The sequence below is a fragment of the Dipodomys ordii genome, unplaced genomic scaffold (genome assembly GCF_000151885.1).
Source record: "Dipodomys ordii isolate 6190 unplaced genomic scaffold, Dord_2.0 Scaffold31, whole genome shotgun sequence".
Classification (NCBI taxonomy): Eukaryota; Metazoa; Chordata; class Mammalia; order Rodentia; family Heteromyidae; genus Dipodomys; species Dipodomys ordii.
This window is the reverse complement of record NW_012267247.1, coordinates 2,196,326-2,213,730: the sequence shown is the minus strand read 5'-3', so window position 1 is coordinate 2,213,730 and position 17,405 is coordinate 2,196,326. Positions and strand designations below refer to the sequence as shown.

Below are 17,405 nucleotides of genomic sequence, written 5' to 3'. Positions count from 1 at the left end.
TGAGCGCTGTCCCTCAGCTCTTCAGCTCAAGGCTAACGCTCTACCACTTGAGCCACAGCGCCACTTCCAGCTTTTTTTCTCTTTGCTTATGTGGTGCTGAGGAATTGAACCCAGGGCCTCATGCATGCAAGGCAAGCGCTCTATCACTGAGCCAACTTCCCAGCCCCTAAGCTCATAATTGTAACATAATTTGGTTATTGGAAGAACAAACCTATTGCAGTTTAGTCTATATTACTTATAAAGATTTTATTTCATCCTATTCATTTGATATTTAGGAATGATATGTGTGTCACTTTGAACTGACTATTCTGACCCTTCTTGAGCATGCTGTAACCACACCAGAAATGTTGCTTGGAAAGCTCTTAATGGCTTCAGAGAAGATGTTATGTACTTGGTGTCATCCCACAAAAAGTTTTGTTGCAACATTTTTCTTTTTTAAATTAAATTTTAATATTTTATTAATGATTTTCTTCTTAAATTTTTCAACAGGCTAAAAATACCTCCTGATTGCACTACTGAATTAAATCATCATGCATATTTATTTCTCCAAAGCACCTTTGACAAACATGATTTGGTAAGCTTTTAAACTTATTTCTGTATTTAAACTGTAATTTTCATGATATAGGGTAATTTTTTTTCAATATTGGGTTTTAATTCAGGGCCTAGCACATGCTAGGCAGATGTTCCGTTACTTGAACCACACCTCAGCCCTTGCAAAAAAAAGAAAATCTGTGTGAATGATGTTACTCTGTTGTCCTAGCTGTGAGATATGTAGCCAGAAACTCAACTTTCTTTTCTTTTCTTTTTTTTTTTTTTTTGGGGTCCAGTCATGGGGCCTAAACAGTGGGCCTGGGCACTGTCCCTCAGCTCTTCAGCTCAAGGCTAGCACTCTACCACTTGAGCCACAATGCCACTTCCGGCTTTTTTCTTTTTGCTTATGTGGTGCTTAGGAATCAAACCCAGGGCCTCATGCATGCAAGGCAAGCGCTTTACCACTGAGCCACCTTCCCAGCCCCAGAAACTCAACTTTCTAAACCAGCAAAAATATTTTCTGCTCTTTTATTGTTTTTTCAAAATGTAAAGTTCTAGTTTGTGATGCACTCTTTCAAAGCTTATCTTATATCCATGTGAAGAATTTTCTTGATAGAATATAAATTTTCTTATCATTTTTTTACTCAGTTTTTAGCATAGCTTTATTAGACTAGGGATTTATTCTTGGACATTGTTCTTTTAGGTATCTAAATATTAATTTCCTTGTAATCTTCAGGATAGAGACTGCGCTTTGTCACCTGATGAACTTAAAGATTTGTTTAAAGTTTTTCCTTACATACCTTGGGGGCCAGATGTGAATAACACAGTTTGCACAAATGAAAGAGGCTGGATAACATACCAGGGATTCCTTTCCCAGTGGACGTGAGTATAGCACTTATCTTTTTCTTCTAGAGTCACAAGGAGGTTAGATTATGGCATATTATATTCATCATGTAAGCTTGTCAGTTCTTGTGAATTTTTCACTCGTAATTACCTTACTCAAGATTTGTAATGCTGCTGGATATTTTTAAGCTGAGCTATAGATGTTCTTTGAATTTATCTGTATAGGGTGGTTTTCTTTTAGAGGATAGTACTAGGAAACAATCATAAGTCTTATATCAAAACTAAACTAATCTGGGCACCATTGGCTCAAGCCTGTTATTCCAGATACTCAGGAGGCTGAGATTTAAGGATCATAGTTCACAGACAGCCTGGCAGGAAAATTCATGAGACTCTTTTTTTTTTTTGTTGGTCATGGGGCTTGAACTCTGGGCCTGGGCGCTGTCCCTCAGCTCTTCATCTCAAGGCGAGCGCTCTACCACTTGAGCTACAGCGCCACTTCCGATTTTCTGGTGGTTTATTGGAGATAGGAGTCTCACAGTCTCTCCTACCCGGGCTGGCTTTGAACCGCGATCCTCAGATCTCAGCCTCCTGCGTAGCTAGGCTTACAGGCGTGAGCCACCAGCGCCCGGCTTCATGAGACTCTTAACTCCAATTAACCACCAAAAAGCCTGAAGTGGAGCTGTGGCTCCATTTGCTAGCCTTGAGTACAAAAGTTCAGGGACAGCACCTAGGCCCTGAGTTCAAGCCGCAGGACTAGCACAAAAACAAAACCAAACAAACAAAAACCTTAAACTGTTTTAGTACTTCTTTGTTTGATTAAGAGAACTGGAAATAATCTGTTGCCTAATTCTTACTCCTTCAACATGGGAGAAAGATTTTAATGGTTATTGAAGACTTGTTATTTTACTTTATTTTTTCTGGTATGAGGGTTTGAACTCAGGGCCTCACACTGGTAGGCAAATACTCTACACTCCCCTTGAACAACACTTCCATCCTTTACTTACTTTTTACACAATGTCTCCCAATTTTGTCTGGAACCAACCTCAAACTGTGATCCTCCTTTATATGCCTCCTGTATAACTAGTATATATGTGGTATTCTTGATTACCATACTCTGACTCATGAATTTGTAGTAAGACTTAATAAGGATTTATCTACAACCTAATTGTGATGTGGTTGACATGTATAAGCCATTAAGGGAATCCTTTAATTTTTATGATGACATTGTTACTTTAGCCTTGATGAGACTAAGTTTTTCACTATTAGGAACTTTTCTTTTTTCAGATGTATCAGAAAGACTAACTAGTTTCTGGTACCTTTCAGTTATTTGGGGCCTTTTGTCAAAAATTTTGGATCCGTTTAATGGTCATCAAGATTGCCATTGGTTAGGAAACTATATAATTTTTTTGTTTTTGTTTTTTTTTGGGTCCGGTCGTGGGGCCTGAACTCTGGGCCTGGGCGCTGTCGCTCAGTTCTTCAGCTCAAGGCTAGCTCTCTACCACTTGAGCCACAGTGCCACTTCCGGCTTTTTTTCTTTTTGCTTATGTGGTACTGGGGAATTGAACCCAGGGCCTCAGGCATGCAAGGCAAGCGCTCTACCACTGAGCCACCTTCCCAGCCCCGGAAACTGTATGTTGACTTTGGAAGCAGATAATAAATATATTATCTCCCAGCTGTAGTATGTGTGTGTGCACACATGCACACATGCTTCTGAGGCTTGAACACTGCCCCTGAACTTTTTTTGCTCAAGGTTAGTGATCTACCACTTGAGACACAGCTATACTTCCAGCTTTTTTTTTTTTTTTTGGTAGTTTAGTGGAGATAAGAGTCTCACAAACTTGGCGCCGGGAAGGTGGCTTAGTGATAGAGTGCTTGCCTTGCATGCATGAGGCCCTGGGTTCGATTCCTCAGCACCACATAAGCAAAAAAGAAAAAAAAGCCGGAAGTGACACTATGGCTCAAGTGGTAGAGTGCTCGCCTTGAGCTGAAGAGCTGAGGGACAGCACCGAGGCCCAGAGTTCAGGCCCCAGGACTGGACCCAAAAATAAAAAAAGAGTCTCGCAAACTTTCCTGCCCAGATTGGCTTCAAACCATGATCCTTTGATCTCAGCCTCCTGAGTAGCTAGAATTATAGGTGTGAGACACCTGCTGTAGTTCTTACTGACCACTGTCAACTCACCTGTATAGACTTGTTATTTTCTTCATATTGGGGAAATAGAGGAAATTGCCCTTGCCTTGCAAGAATTCTCCCTTCTCTGCTGTGGAAATGTCAGTGTAGCCAAATCCATAGTTGGGTTTGTAGGAAATTAAAGCAGCTTGATAAATAGTATTTAGGAAGTCTAGTGGTTAACATTTCTTGAGTTGTTGGAATTTTCTTTTCTCTGAATGTTCATTTAGGAACTTTCTACCTTGTTAACATTACCCTTTCTTAGGCTTACCACCTACTTAGATGTACAGAGGTGCCTGGAATATTTGGGCTATCTAGGCTATTCCATATTGACTGAACAAGAATCTCAAGCTTCAGCCATTACAGGTAAGCGTCTAGATACTCAGTCAGTTTGTGATAAGGAATATTGTTGGGGCTTTATGGGCTTTGTTTTGTTTTATTTATTTTTTGTGCTGTTCCTGGGGCTTGAACTCAAGGCCTGAGTATTGTCCCTTAACTTTTTTGTTCAAGCCTTAGCACTCTTATCAGTTGAGCTGCAGCTCTAATTTTGGCTTTTGGGTGGTTACAAATAAGAGCTTTATCTGTCCAAGGTGGGTTCAAACAGGGAATCTCAGATCTTAGCCTCTTGAGTAGCTAGGATTATAAGCATGAGCCACCAGTGCCCAACTGGAATATTGCTTTTTAAGACTCCAGTTTCAGATGTTACAAAGAATAAAAGTAAATTCATTCTCATTAGTTCTTGTGTTTATGCTCTTTTAGCTTTCCTTGCTCAATTTTATTGTTTATTAGAACAGAAAAGAAAACTTCTAATCTACATCCTGGGAGTACTCCATTGATGAAAATGAGGGGGAACTATGGGCATTATTGTCTGTCATAGATTTTGAATATAAACTATATATTCTTGCCAAAGCAGTGTGTTCACTCAAAGAAACCCATAGCTATGGAAATACGAATTAGGGAATTAATTATTTCAAGAGTTTCTTATATCCTAGTTCTTATAAATCTGCTATATCTTACAGGAAACCCTAGCCCAAGAAGACAACCTTTTTATAACTGATAGAACAAGTACCCTTTAAAAAAGTACTTAACCTGTTAGACAGAATTTATTACATATAAATAAGTATACTTTTACACATCTTACATGTGTGTTGTCATGGATGTTCTGTTACTATTTAACTATCTCATACTTATGGGTAGTATTTTTTAAAAAATCATTTTCAGTTCTTGATAAAATAATGTCTCTAGTGAGGTCTGCTGTTGGATCTTAGGGTACATCTTAAAGAGTTATCTTTACCTCAAGAAGAGATGTCCAATTATTCTATTGTGCTGATAATATAGCATTGTTGAGCTGGGCGCTGGTGGCTCACACCTATAATCCTAGCTACTAAAGAGGCTGAGATCTGAGGAATGTGGTTCAAACAACCCTAGCAGGAAAGCCCATGAGACTCTTATCTCCAATAAACCACTCAGAAAACAGGAAGTGGTGGCTGTGGCTTGTGGTAGAGCACTCGCCTTGAGCTGAAGAGCTGAAGGACAGCCCCCAGGCTCAGAGTTCAAGCCTCAGAACTGACAAAATAAATAAATATAGCATTGTTTTCTAGCCTGCCCCCCCTTTTTTTTTGGTGCTAATAATAGAGGCTTTATGCCTTACTTGGCTTTTTTACTCACAGTTTGTACTCTGCCACTTGAGCTATACCTCCACTTCCAGATTTTTGCTGATTAATTGTAGATAAGAGTTCCTTGAATTTGTCTGCTCACACTGACTTTGAACCAGGAGCCTCAGATCTCACCCTCCTGAGTAGCTTGGATTACAGTCATGAGCCACTATCTCCCAGTTACATGTATATCTGAAAGGCCTGCTAATGTTATATCTTTTATAGATACAGCACCAAAAAAGGTACAGACTTTCAAATAACATCTTTTGGTTTTTACTCTTTTTATTTTTTTGGTTAGTCATAGAGCTTACTCTGGGCCTGGGCACTGTCCTTGAGTTCTTCAGCTCAAGGCTAGCGCTCTACCACTTGAGCCACAGCACCACTTCTGGCCTTTTTTGTTTATGTGGTACTGAGGAATCGTACCCAGGGCTTCATGCATGTGAGGCAAGCACTCTACTGCTAAGCCACATTCCCAGCCTTGATTTTTAATTTATTATGACAGTAATTCATCATAGAATAAAATTAGATGGAAAGCTGGGAATAGTGGCTTAAACCTTTAATACTAGCTAGTTACTTGGGGAGTAGAGATCTGGGCATCTCAATTCAAGGCCAGCTTTGGCCCAAAAAAGTTCACTAGATTCCATCTCACTTCTTGGCACACTGGCATAATCCTATAATGCATAATGCCAGTTATAGAGGAAGCACAAAGGCTAGATGTGTGTGTGTGTGTGTGTGTGTGTGTGTGTGTGTGTGTGTGTGTGTGTGTGTGTGTGTGTGTGTGTGTGTGTGTGTAATCCCAGCAACACAGGGAAGCAAAAATAGGAGGATTAAATTTCAGGCTGGCCAGTAAAGAAAGCAAGTCCCTATCTCAGGCCAGGTTCTAGTGGCTCACACCTATAATCATTGCTACTAAGGAGGCTGAGATCTGAGGATCTCAACTTTAAGTTAGTCTGGCAGACAAATCCAAGAGACTCATCCCCAGTTAACTGGCGAAGTGGAGGTATAACCCAAGTGGTAAAGTACCAGCCTTGAGCAAAAAAAGCTAAGCAAGAGCTTGAGGCCCTGACTTGAAGCCCCAATACCAGCAAAAAATAAGAGATTCTCAATGAATAACCACCACAAAAAATAAGTGTAGTATAATGTTAACTGTATTCACAGTTTTTTTTTTAATTTCTATCTTTTTTATTTTTATTTTTTATTTTTTTTGGGTCCGGTCGTGGGGCCTGAACTCTGGGCCTGGGCGCTGTCCCTCAGCTCTTCAGCTCAAGGCTAGTGCTCTACCACTTGAGCACAGCGCCACTTCCGGCTTTTTTCTTTTTGCTTATGTGGTGCTGAGGAATTGAACCCAGGGCCTCAGGCATGCAAAGCAAGCGCTCTACCACTGAGCCACCTTCCCAGCCCTATCTTTTTTATTTTTATCTTTATTGGCAACACTAGGTTTGTACTCAGGGTCTTAGGCTTGCTAGGAAGGGACTCTACCATTGAGTTACACTTCCCGCCCTTTGTTCATTTTTTAGGATTTGTTTTTAGTGAAAGTATATTACTTATTTTATGGTAAAATAAATGTCATTACATTTACATTAAGTCAACTTTCCCATATGCATTATATTTAGTAGTTAATATCACATACAGCCTGAGTGTTAGATAGTATGTGTATAGATGAAACACTTCATAAAAGTGATAAAGAGGCTGGGAATGTAGCTTAGTGGTAGAGTGTTTGCCTAGCATGCACAAAGAAAGCCCTGGTTTCAATTCCTCAACACCACATAAACAGAAAAGGCCAGAAGAGACACTGTGTCTCAAGTGAGTGCTCGCCTTGAGCAAAAAGCTCAGGGGCAGTGCTCAGGCCCTGAGTTCAAGCCCCAGGACTGGCAACCAAAACAAAAACAGAAGTGATAAAGAACAAGACCTAGGTGGAATGGAAGCATAGTGAGTTTTAAGTGTTATGTATGTATTTATGTTGTTATTATTATCATTATTACTATTTTGCCAGTTGTAGGGCCTGAACTCTGGACCTGGGCACTGTCCTTCAGCTCTTCAGCTCAAGGCTAATGCTCTACCAGTTGAGCCACAGTGCAACTTGTGGCTTTTTTTGCTTATGTGGTGCTGAGGAATTGAACCCAGGGCCTCAGGCATGCAAAGCAAGCGCTCTACCACTGAGCCAACTTCCCAGCCCCCCCAGCCCAGTTTTATGTATTTATTGTTTTGTGTATTTCTTTTTAGTGACAAGAGATAAAAAAATAGACCTGCAGAAAAAACAAACTCAAAGAAATGTGTTCAGATGTAATGTAATTGGAATGAAAGGCTGTGGGAAAAGTGGAGTTCTTCAGGCTCTTCTTGGGAGAAACTTAATGGTGAGTTCTCAGAATATAAACTTCATCCATCAAATTTTATAGTAATTGTATTACATAGTTTTGTGTTTTTGTTTTTGTTTTTTGTTGGTCGTGGAGATTGAACTCTGAGCCTGGGCACTCTCCCTCAGCTCTTCAGCTCAAGGCTAGCTCTCTATCACTTGAGCCACAGCACCACTTTCAGTTTTCTGGTGGTTCATTGGAGATAAGAGTCTCATGGACTTTCCTGCCTGGGCTTGCTTTGAACCGTGATCCTCAGATCTCAGTCTCCTGAGTAGCTAAGATTATAGGCATGAGCCACTGGTGCCCAGCTGGATTACTTAGTTTTTATAGTCATGAATCTTTTTAGATGATTGATAGAATTCATTGGCCTATGTATATTAGAGAAATACATCTAAAATATAGGACCAAGCATCGTGGACTACATCTGAAATCCAAGGTTTGGAGGCTGAGGCAGGAGGATCACAAGTTCCAGACCAGGCTAGGCTACACTGTATGACCCTATCAAGACAGGGGGAAAGATGGGTTGAGAGTGGGATATCTTGTTTCACTGTTTAGTGGGGATTAAATGACTATTCACAAGAAAGTATCTAACACAATCCTTGCCATAAATGTACAGTTTTATGTATGTATGTACAAAATGTTTCAAATTTAGTACTGGTAGCTTAATAATGATAGTATTTTGTATCTATAAAATATTTCAAATTTAGTAATGATAGTTATTAGTTCTGATTACTTTGTTCAATAAGAAGATTGATTTTCAGAATAATTTCATGTGTAACCAAATTATGACAATTGCCAGCAGGTGTCTCTAGTGTATACTTTCTCTTCAGTACTGCTTTCACTTTATGCAGACAAATGCATCTTTTGTGTTAAGACCCAAAGAACTAAGAAACATAAATAATCCTTTTGTACTGATGAGCTGTATACAAGTGTAAAGAATGCCCTTTATTTGTAATTTACCCTTGTACATATACAAAGGTATGTGTGTTGATGAAAACTAATTTCTTATTGTAAATTGAGATTTTGGTTCTGTTTTCAGAGGCAGAAGAAAATTCATGATGATCATAAGTCCTATTATGCAATTAATACTGTTTATGTATATGGACAAGAAAAATATTTGTTGGTAAGAATTTCTGTGATTCAAAGATTTTATTTGTTGAACTTATTTTTCCATGACTGAAACACTGGCTTTAACATAACATCTATATTGTAGAAACTGTGTACAGTATTTTTTACCTGGTTTGCTCATTGTAATGTTCATTCCTTCAATCTACGTGATTATTGAACAGGTATGGAAACAATAATGCATCTATTTGTACACTTATGCACTTAGTAGTATGTTTTAGCTATACTTGATTGTAGCTATACCACAGTAATAAAGACAAAAATAAATTTTAAGTTCTATTGGATTAAAAAAATTCTATCACTATTGACTAAAAAGCAGCATGAAAGCAGTGCTGTGCTTGGTAGTTTATATGTAATCTGAATCAAGTTTATCTATTAGGGAAGAGGATAAGAATATATAACAGAATGATCTGATTGAAAAGATACCATGCTATATAGTAGAAAATGGTAATATGCTGTCCTTAGATCTAGTCATTGCATTTTCAACTTTGGTCTACCTTTGGTTAGTTGTGTGACTTTCACCAAGGGATTTACTCTTTGTGAGCCTAAATTTTTTTATTTTGTTAGCTCTTTAGTGAAAAGTTTCTAACAAATAATAAGTACTGGAAAAAAGTTCTTTTTCCAAATTTTTAAAAATAATTTTGCCAGATGATCACATTGGATATTTTAAACATTTTACTCTTTCTGATAAAGGTTTGTCAGTCACTTTGTAAACCTTGTTAGTTTCCTATTCTCTTGTAGTTTTAAATATTGGGTATTCAGTAAATATTGTTGAATGTTAATTTTCCTTTTTTCTAATTCATGCACTATTCTTTGCAAGTCATATTTTTCATGTCTCAGACTATGCTTGTAATAATAGTGCTTAACAGCACTTTTTAAATTAGGAAGTCTAGTTGAACAAGTCATAATACATCATGATGTTGTATGTTAAAATTATGGTATTGATGATTTTCATTATCTTTTTCTTTTTACAAGTTGCATGATATCTCAGAATCGGAATTTCTAACTGAGGCCGAAATCATTTGTGATGTTGTGTGTCTGGTATATGATGTCACTAATCCCAAGTCCTTTGAGTACTGTGCCAGGATTTTTAAGGTTTGTAGATTATGGCTAAACATAATATGTGGTGTTTTAATGGAATTGCAATGTAATGTTTCCTACCCAAAAAGAAGCAACAAAATCATTTCTAGAGTTAAAAAAAGGGGGCTGGGAAGGTGGCTCAGTAGTAGAGCGCTTGCCTTGCATGCATGAGGCCCTGGGTTCAATTCCTCAGCACCACATAAGCAAAAAAAAGAAAAAAGCCGGAAGTGTCACTGTGGCTCAAGTGGTAGAGTGCTAGCCTTGAGCTGTAGAGCTGAGGGACAGCGCCCAGACCCAGAGTTCAGGCCCCAGGACTAGACCCCCTCCCCCCAAAAAAGAAAAAACCCACAAAAAACCTGGATCTTTACCCTCCCCCTCTTGCTTCATACTACAATGGTAGAATATCACAGGGTTCCCTACCTCCCACACATGACTCATATATTCCTGGTTAAGAATGTCCAAGTAGTCATCTGTGACTCATGGCTGTAATTTTTATCTGGGAGGCTAAGAATAGGAGGATTGCTGATCAGAGTCAGCCCGGGCAAAACAGTTTACAAGATCCTCATCTCAACCCATAGCTGGCATAGTAGTATACAGCCATCATACCAAGCTACATTGGAGACAGACTGTACTGGGGGTGGGAGTGGGGGAGGGGTAGGAATTATGGTGCCAGGCCATCAAAGGTAGAAAAATCTATGAGACTCAATCTTAATGGAGGGAAGATGGAGAGCTGGGCATGGTGGCATGCTCCTGTCATTCCAGCTATGACAGAAAGCCTAAAATAGACAGCATGAAGTTCAACTGCATGCCTAGGGAGGGCAGGGAACAAAACTATCTCAAAATAACCAGCATACAAAAGGGCTGGAGGCATAGCTCAACAGTAGGCCACTTGGCCTGGCAAACATGAAGCCCTGAGTTCAAATCGCAGTGCTGCCAAAAGAGAAAAAGAACTTTTGGCCTGGGAATGTGGCTTAGTGGTAAGAGTGCTTGCCTAGCATGCATGAAGCCCTGGGTTCAATTCCTTAGTACTACATAAACAGAAAAGACTGGAGGTGGCTCTGTGACTCAAGTAGTAGAGAGAGCGCTAGCCTTGAGTACAAAGAGGCTCGGGAACAGAGCCCAGGCCCTGACTTAAAGCCCCAGGACTGGCAGAAAAAAAAGGAAAAAAAAAACAACTTTTGCATTAATGGAAGGTCTTCTTGACTGTTAGAAATACATATGGATTATATTTTACCAATTATTCCAAGAATAACTCCAGGGCAAGGGAATAAACCAGAGGTTTGGAAAGTTTATCAGTTTATGATTTTTTTTGTTTTAGATTATCAACAACAGTCAATAGGAAGGGGTCAGAGGGCGGGGTGGGAGATGGGAAGGGATGGGAAGGGGAAACAAAGGAGGAGGCAACAATGCTTGATAAGAAATGTATTCATTGGGGCTGGGAAGGTGGCTCAGTGGTAGATAGCTTGCCTTGCATGCCTGAGGCCGTGGGTTCGATTCCTCAGCACCACATAAGCAAAAAGAAAAAAGCTGGAAGTGGCGCTGGGGCTCAAGTGGTAGAGCGCTAGCCTTGAGCTGAAGAGCTGAGGTATAGTGCCCAGGCCCAGAGTTCAGGCCCACGACCGGACCAAAAACAAAACAAAACAAAACAAAAAAAGAAATGTACTCATTATCTTGCCCATGTAATTGTAACCCCCCTATACAGTATTTTCACAATTAAATAAAAAAGTCAATAGGAAGAAAAACTGTATGCACAAAGGTAATTTAATCTAGCATAGTTTTAGGTAGCAAAACCTAGAAATAATCCAGAGATCTAACAATAGAAGAATGAATTTCCAAATAATTCTGATGAATATAGACAATACAGTATTACATTTTAAATGTTTTTACCAGCATGACTACGACTGCATAAACATATAAATAAATACATATACTCAAACACTAGAAGTATCATGGAAAAAATAGTCAAAATAGTCTTTGTTAAGTATAAGGTGGACTTTTTGTTTCATTGTGTTTTTTCTTTTTAATTAAAAAGTCTTTTTAAAAATACAGTGAATCTAAAGAATTAGAATTGGTCTGTTTTGTTAGCAAAGTGATGTTTTTTGTGGGCAGGGGTGGTACTAGGGCTTGAATTCACGTCCATGTTCTCACTCGGTGGTTTTACTCAAAGCTGGCACTGTACCACTTGAACTATACCTCTACCTCCAAAAAAGTGATCCTAGTCATATTTACTATGAGAATGATTTACACTACTACAAACTTTGCCTCTCAGTTCACTTCCCCTGTTTAAAATTATAGTGCTGGGCGCTCATATCTGCAATCCTACCTATTCAGGAGATTAAGATTTTAGGATACAGGTTCAAAGTCAGCTTGGGCAAGAAAGTCCATGAGACTTTTACCTCTATTTAGCCACAAAAAAGTTGGAAATAGATCTTTGGCTCAAGTGACAAAGTGTCCGCCTTGAGCAAAAAGCTCAGGGCCAGTACTCAGGCAAACAAAAACAATTATTGCTTTGCCTATCCAGAGGAAGGGTTTTTTTTTTTTTTCTTTTGTTGTTTTTTTAGTAGAGTTGACTTTATTGAGTGAGCTGCCACTCTGTTATTTTTTCCCCTATAATTCATTCCATATCCTTATAATTCATTTCACTAAGTATTATTTTATATGATTAGAGATACATACACATTGGGCCTTTGTGTTTTCCCCTAAGAATTTTTAGTTGACATTTAGTTAAAATAGTAACTTGGAGGCTTGTCATCAAATTTTGATTTTATTTTTTATTCCGTAGCAACACTTTATGGACAGCAGAATACCCTGCTTAATCGTAGCTGCCAAGTCAGACCTGCATGAAGTTAAACAAGAATACAGTATCTCACCTACTGATTTCTGCAGGAAACACAAAATGCCTCCACCTCAAGCCTTCACTTGCAATACTGCTGATGCACCCAGTAAGGATATCTTTGTTAAGTTGACAACCATGGCCATGTACCCGTAAGTACTTGCTCTGTCTTTGTTTTAATGTTGCATGGTTCATAATAACATTGCATGCCATTGTTAGCCATGAGGGGGTTCTTTGTCACTTAGAAGTTGTTCAGCAACAGAAAGAGACTTCATAATGAGAAGGTGCAAATTTGGGCAGCTGCAAGTTTGGTTTGGGTATCATAACAAAATAATGTAAAGAGTGCTTTTGGCAATATTTGTGTATTTTTGAGCAAGCTTTAGCTCTCCTTTTAACACAGCCTCCCACTCAGAATTAAAAAATAGCCTCATACCAATAAAATGGGTTTGGCGTCATATTACTTTATGTTTATAAGGCATTTTTGATTATGAACTCAAAATTCATTTTTCAATTTTTCTGCTGATTAATTGAGCTTGGGCATATGAAGGATTTAAATATCTTTTGTAAATTTATCTTGTTTTATGTTTGAATTCAGAATATGGTATTTTTTTTAAGTACTATCAAAAGTAGCTGTGATCAGAATTTCCACATATGAACGTTTTGTATTATATGAGTCACAGATTTCATGTACATTTATTATATATCTATACATGCATATGTATAAGCATGTAACTGTGTTTACCTTTGTAGTTTACTAACAGTCTTAAAATCGCATGATTCTCAATGACATTCTCCTCAAGAATAAATTCTTCTTATGTATAAATTCTGTTTTATAACAAAATAGCTTTTCAGGCAGTGCGTTTCTCAGGACCAAATAGCTTGTTTTGATTACTATTAGGTTATTCTCTAAATAATTGTCTTTTTATGATAACTGTAGCTCAAATAAAGTAATAATCAAACATTATTAGAAACCAAGACTGAGACTTCCCAGAAAGGTGTTAATTTGTACAGATTTTTAAATCAGGGTTAACTTTACTGGTATTCCATTAGCTAATAGTTTTAAAAAAATATGCAGCAAACCTTTGAATTTTTATTTGTAATGGAAAACAAGTCATACCTATTAGTATAAGATAAGCAAAACTTTATTTATGTTTTACCTTTGCTTTAAAACTCTCATGTATGTTATCTACAGAGAGGATCATTACAGAGGCAGACTCTCCCGAGACATGGGCAACACTGATAGAATAGAGAATTTGAGAAAAATCTGGGTCTTTCTAAAAACTGCTTTGTAAGTTACTTTTTCTTTATGACTTCTGTGGGACTTTGTTGACATTTTCTTATAGGATGAACAAATCTCCTTTGTTGCTATAATTTACATTAGTAATTATCTAGAAACGCACTGCTTGGTCAGACTTACTGCCTAACTGTATATTGTGTTATCTTCTTTACTATGTAAACATACTTTTAAAAGCCCTATAAGTAACTCCAACTGTTTTTAGGTCTATATCTTTAAAGCATTTTACTATAATTATTGTTGTATGTGTGTATATATGATAAATGTACATACATGGACACTTATTTATATAATTGATCCCAAACTACTTCTCATGAAGCATCTGGCTGTTGCTAAGCATACTTTGCATCTCTCCTTTTTGGTGGGTGGAGCTTGTGTATGTTGAAGTTAGATTCAGTTTTTAAAATAACAGATGGATTCCAGTATGACAGCTGGCAGTGACTTAATAGCAGTGATAACGTTTATCATCACAAGTCAGATTTTAAAAAAGAATGTCTTGAGCATTAACTCTCAAAATTAATTCTTGTTTTTCTTCATGTTGGGAATTAGGCATTATTGGAATGCTGCTAATCTCTACAACCATGCACCGTGTGCTGTGGTCATCAGATCTCACAAACTAAGCCAAGTCAGATTGAGCCAGTCCTTTGACTGAGAGGCCTCTAAATGATGAGGTGTTACAGGAAGTGGTGGCATTGATTCATCAGGTGGCGCTCTTCTGAGTGGGTTCGGCGCCAATACTTCTTCATGGGTGGTGTGATGGCTTTGTATGTCTGAGTGGCTCTGACCACTGAATAGTCAATGGAGACTCCCCACTTTGTTAGTCAGGGCCTAGGTGAAATGGGTTGCTCTATGTGCTGTACTTAGTAGTGCACCTCCACTCAACCAGAAAGGAGTCAGAAATCTCCCTAAATTTCATAACCAATTTCAATTGGATGCATTTTTGAGTTTTACATTCTTACCTGAAGTTTCATACTATCATACTTAGCTGCTATGTTTTGGTAGCTGATGAAATTAACCCTGTATTTTGTTCTAGTGGAAATTTATGAAGCACTTTGATTTCCTGCGGGAGCCAGGGTGCTTGATGAATTAAAGACGATGTTGTTCATATCTTCTCAGGGTTGAATATACTCGTCTTTTGACTCTTTTGTGTATTTGTCACTATTCTCCTTCCTGGTTTCCAGGCATGTGTGTGTGCTGAGGGAGGAGAAGGAGGAAGGAATGATTATTTAAATGCTAGCCTTGTCCTTTTAGTTGGTGCTATGGCTTACTCAGTTTTTGTTTTTATTAATTTAGATGAGGGTGCCATCTATTGCTGTGCATATTTATTCCACTGATTCTCCTCTAATAATTTTTCCATTCCCCCTTCCAAAAAAAAAAAAACACAACACGTAAGTGTTAGATAAAGTTCCCTAGATTTTCTATAGGGAGGAAGGAGGACGCTATTGCTGTTTATTATGTTTTTGATAAATGTGGAATTCTGCACAACTTTAGCATGCCCCACACTGTCCTTTTCCTTTCTACAAAGAGTGTTGCTTATGCCTAAATCTTTTTTTTTAAGTTGGCACACCTGACCTGTGCCATATTTGTAAGAACTCAACCCTGTCCTTCTGTGTGTTTTCGCAGCCATGCCCGGTTACGCTGTATGTGCACCTGCAACAGGTGTACATTTTGCATCTGTCAGAACTTCCTCAACTCAGACTTGCTGCAATCTGTAAAGAACAAAATCTTCACTGCAGTTCTTAACAGGTTCTTAACTTTATTTACTGGGTACCAGGCATTCTGTTAAAATACAAAAGAAAACAATGAATATTTATTATATAGATACTCATTGCCAAGCCAACATGCCAACTGATGCCCAACTAACTTTCACTAAAATCCTCACTGTGATGAAATGTTTATTTTGGGAAGCATCCTTCATAATGTTTTTTTCAGTTAATAGAGTTAGTTTGAGGATTGCAAAATAAGATTAAAAATTTTTTATTAGAGAGCTTAAATTATCTTTTATATTAGAAGATAATATGTGTAGGGAAGATTAAATTCTTTTGGCTATGCATTGTAGAAATAGATAAGAGCTTTTCTAGTAAGAAAAAGGGATTCCAAACAAAAATTCTTATGTGTTACATTGTACTCCACTTATATTCACATGATATATCTTATTAAAATCATACTAATATCAACAGTGTTTTGAATTTCAAAACCTTCTATTCTTGAAACCACTTATAACCTAATCTGCCTTTACTTTTTAAAAAGTACCTAGAATATTCACTTGAAAGAACATGCTTTCTGTATACAAGGATAATAACTTAAGGACTTGAAGGAATATGAACAAGAAAAAACAAGATCTATAGCACTGGTTTTTGAGCTCTATACACTTGATCAAAAGTATGAAATTTTCCTGTAAAGTAGTAATGCTTAAAAAAAAAGGAAAGAATGCATTTATTCCCTCAAAGCAACAAACTTGGAAGGTTACATTCTTATTCGTGTCATGTTGTTTTTTGTAAATCAGTATTTTTTGAGAACTTAAAAGTCCATGTAATGTTAATTTGTGTCTGATATCTAATTTTCAGGTGTTTAAAGGGTGAATTAAAATCATTTATTGACAGCTGAGTTTGATTTAATGGATGCTCAAGCTAAATAACAGATTTTGGTTAGGAATGACTCAGATATTTGGTCCACCACTGTATACTCACTTAGTACTAGACTCTAGCTATGTCAAATAATCATAGTTTGAGTCCACCAATAGAGTTAGGTCTGTTAAATAATGAAACTGTTTCTAAAGTGAGTCAGACACTGATTTTGAAGGCATTCCGAAAGAGTTTGAGCACTAGCAGCTCTGGAGTAAGAATGCAGCCATCTCAGGACTGCTTTGAAGGGATTACTACATTCACTTGGTAGTAAAGTTCTGCCTCTGACCTTTAATGACTCTTGTAAAGGAATAATCAGACAGTTCCCTCATGATGATTGGCTGGGAAAATGCAAGGCTAGTTCAAACCAAACAATATTCAGGAGCTCTGTTGTTGGGAATCTTCAGTTGGAAGAGATTCTAGAATTCATCTGGCCTAACCTCCTATTAGAATGCTTTCCTGCAAGCCTTCCTGAGAGAGTGCTGTTTATTTGCTGGTGACTTTCTTCTTTGGAGAGGGTTTTTACTTTTGTTTTTTTTAAAAACTAAAATTTTTTCCCTGTAACTTTCTCTCCTTTAGTTTTAGTTCTGCCCTTTAGAACAACATACGACTATTCTACTCCCTTCTTCAACATAGCAATCCTTCAGACATTTGAAGACGACCATCATGTCTCCCCTAATTTTCTCTTCTCCAGGTAGAACATCCCCATTTCTTTCAGCCTTTTCTTAAATTAGATGCTTTAGTGGTCTCATTATTCCTGGTGGTCCTTGTCTGAAAGCTATTAACTTTCCAGAGTACCTCTTAAGAGCTGCCACCCAGAACAGAGAACAGTGTTCCGTATATAGTCTGACAAGTCCAGAATAGTGGACAGTCATGTCCTGCAATGAGGACATTTGTCT

General features: G+C 37.9%; 1 protein-coding gene across 4 annotated transcripts in view; it reads left to right on the top strand.

The window, feature by feature from the left end:
• Positions 1-17,405, top strand: part of Rhot1 (ras homolog family member T1) — a 63,337-nt gene that overhangs the window by 29,664 nt on the left and 16,268 nt on the right. The window contains exons 6-14 of one of the 4 annotated variants that reach the window (XM_013016519.1): positions 490-574; positions 1,268-1,413; positions 3,807-3,907; positions 7,420-7,550; positions 8,590-8,673; positions 9,651-9,770; positions 12,538-12,740; positions 13,781-13,876; positions 15,506-15,628. In XM_013016519.1, the coding sequence (XP_012871973.1) occupies positions 490-574; positions 1,268-1,413; positions 3,807-3,907; positions 7,420-7,550; positions 8,590-8,673; positions 9,651-9,770; positions 12,538-12,740; positions 13,781-13,876; positions 15,506-15,628 (1,089 nt within the window). The remainder of the gene's footprint in view (positions 1-489; positions 575-1,267; positions 1,414-3,806; positions 3,908-7,419; positions 7,551-8,589; positions 8,674-9,650; positions 9,771-12,537; positions 12,741-13,780; positions 13,877-15,505; positions 15,629-17,405) is intronic. The other 3 variants (XM_013016520.1, XM_013016521.1, XM_013016523.1) reach the window with 3 other exon arrangements.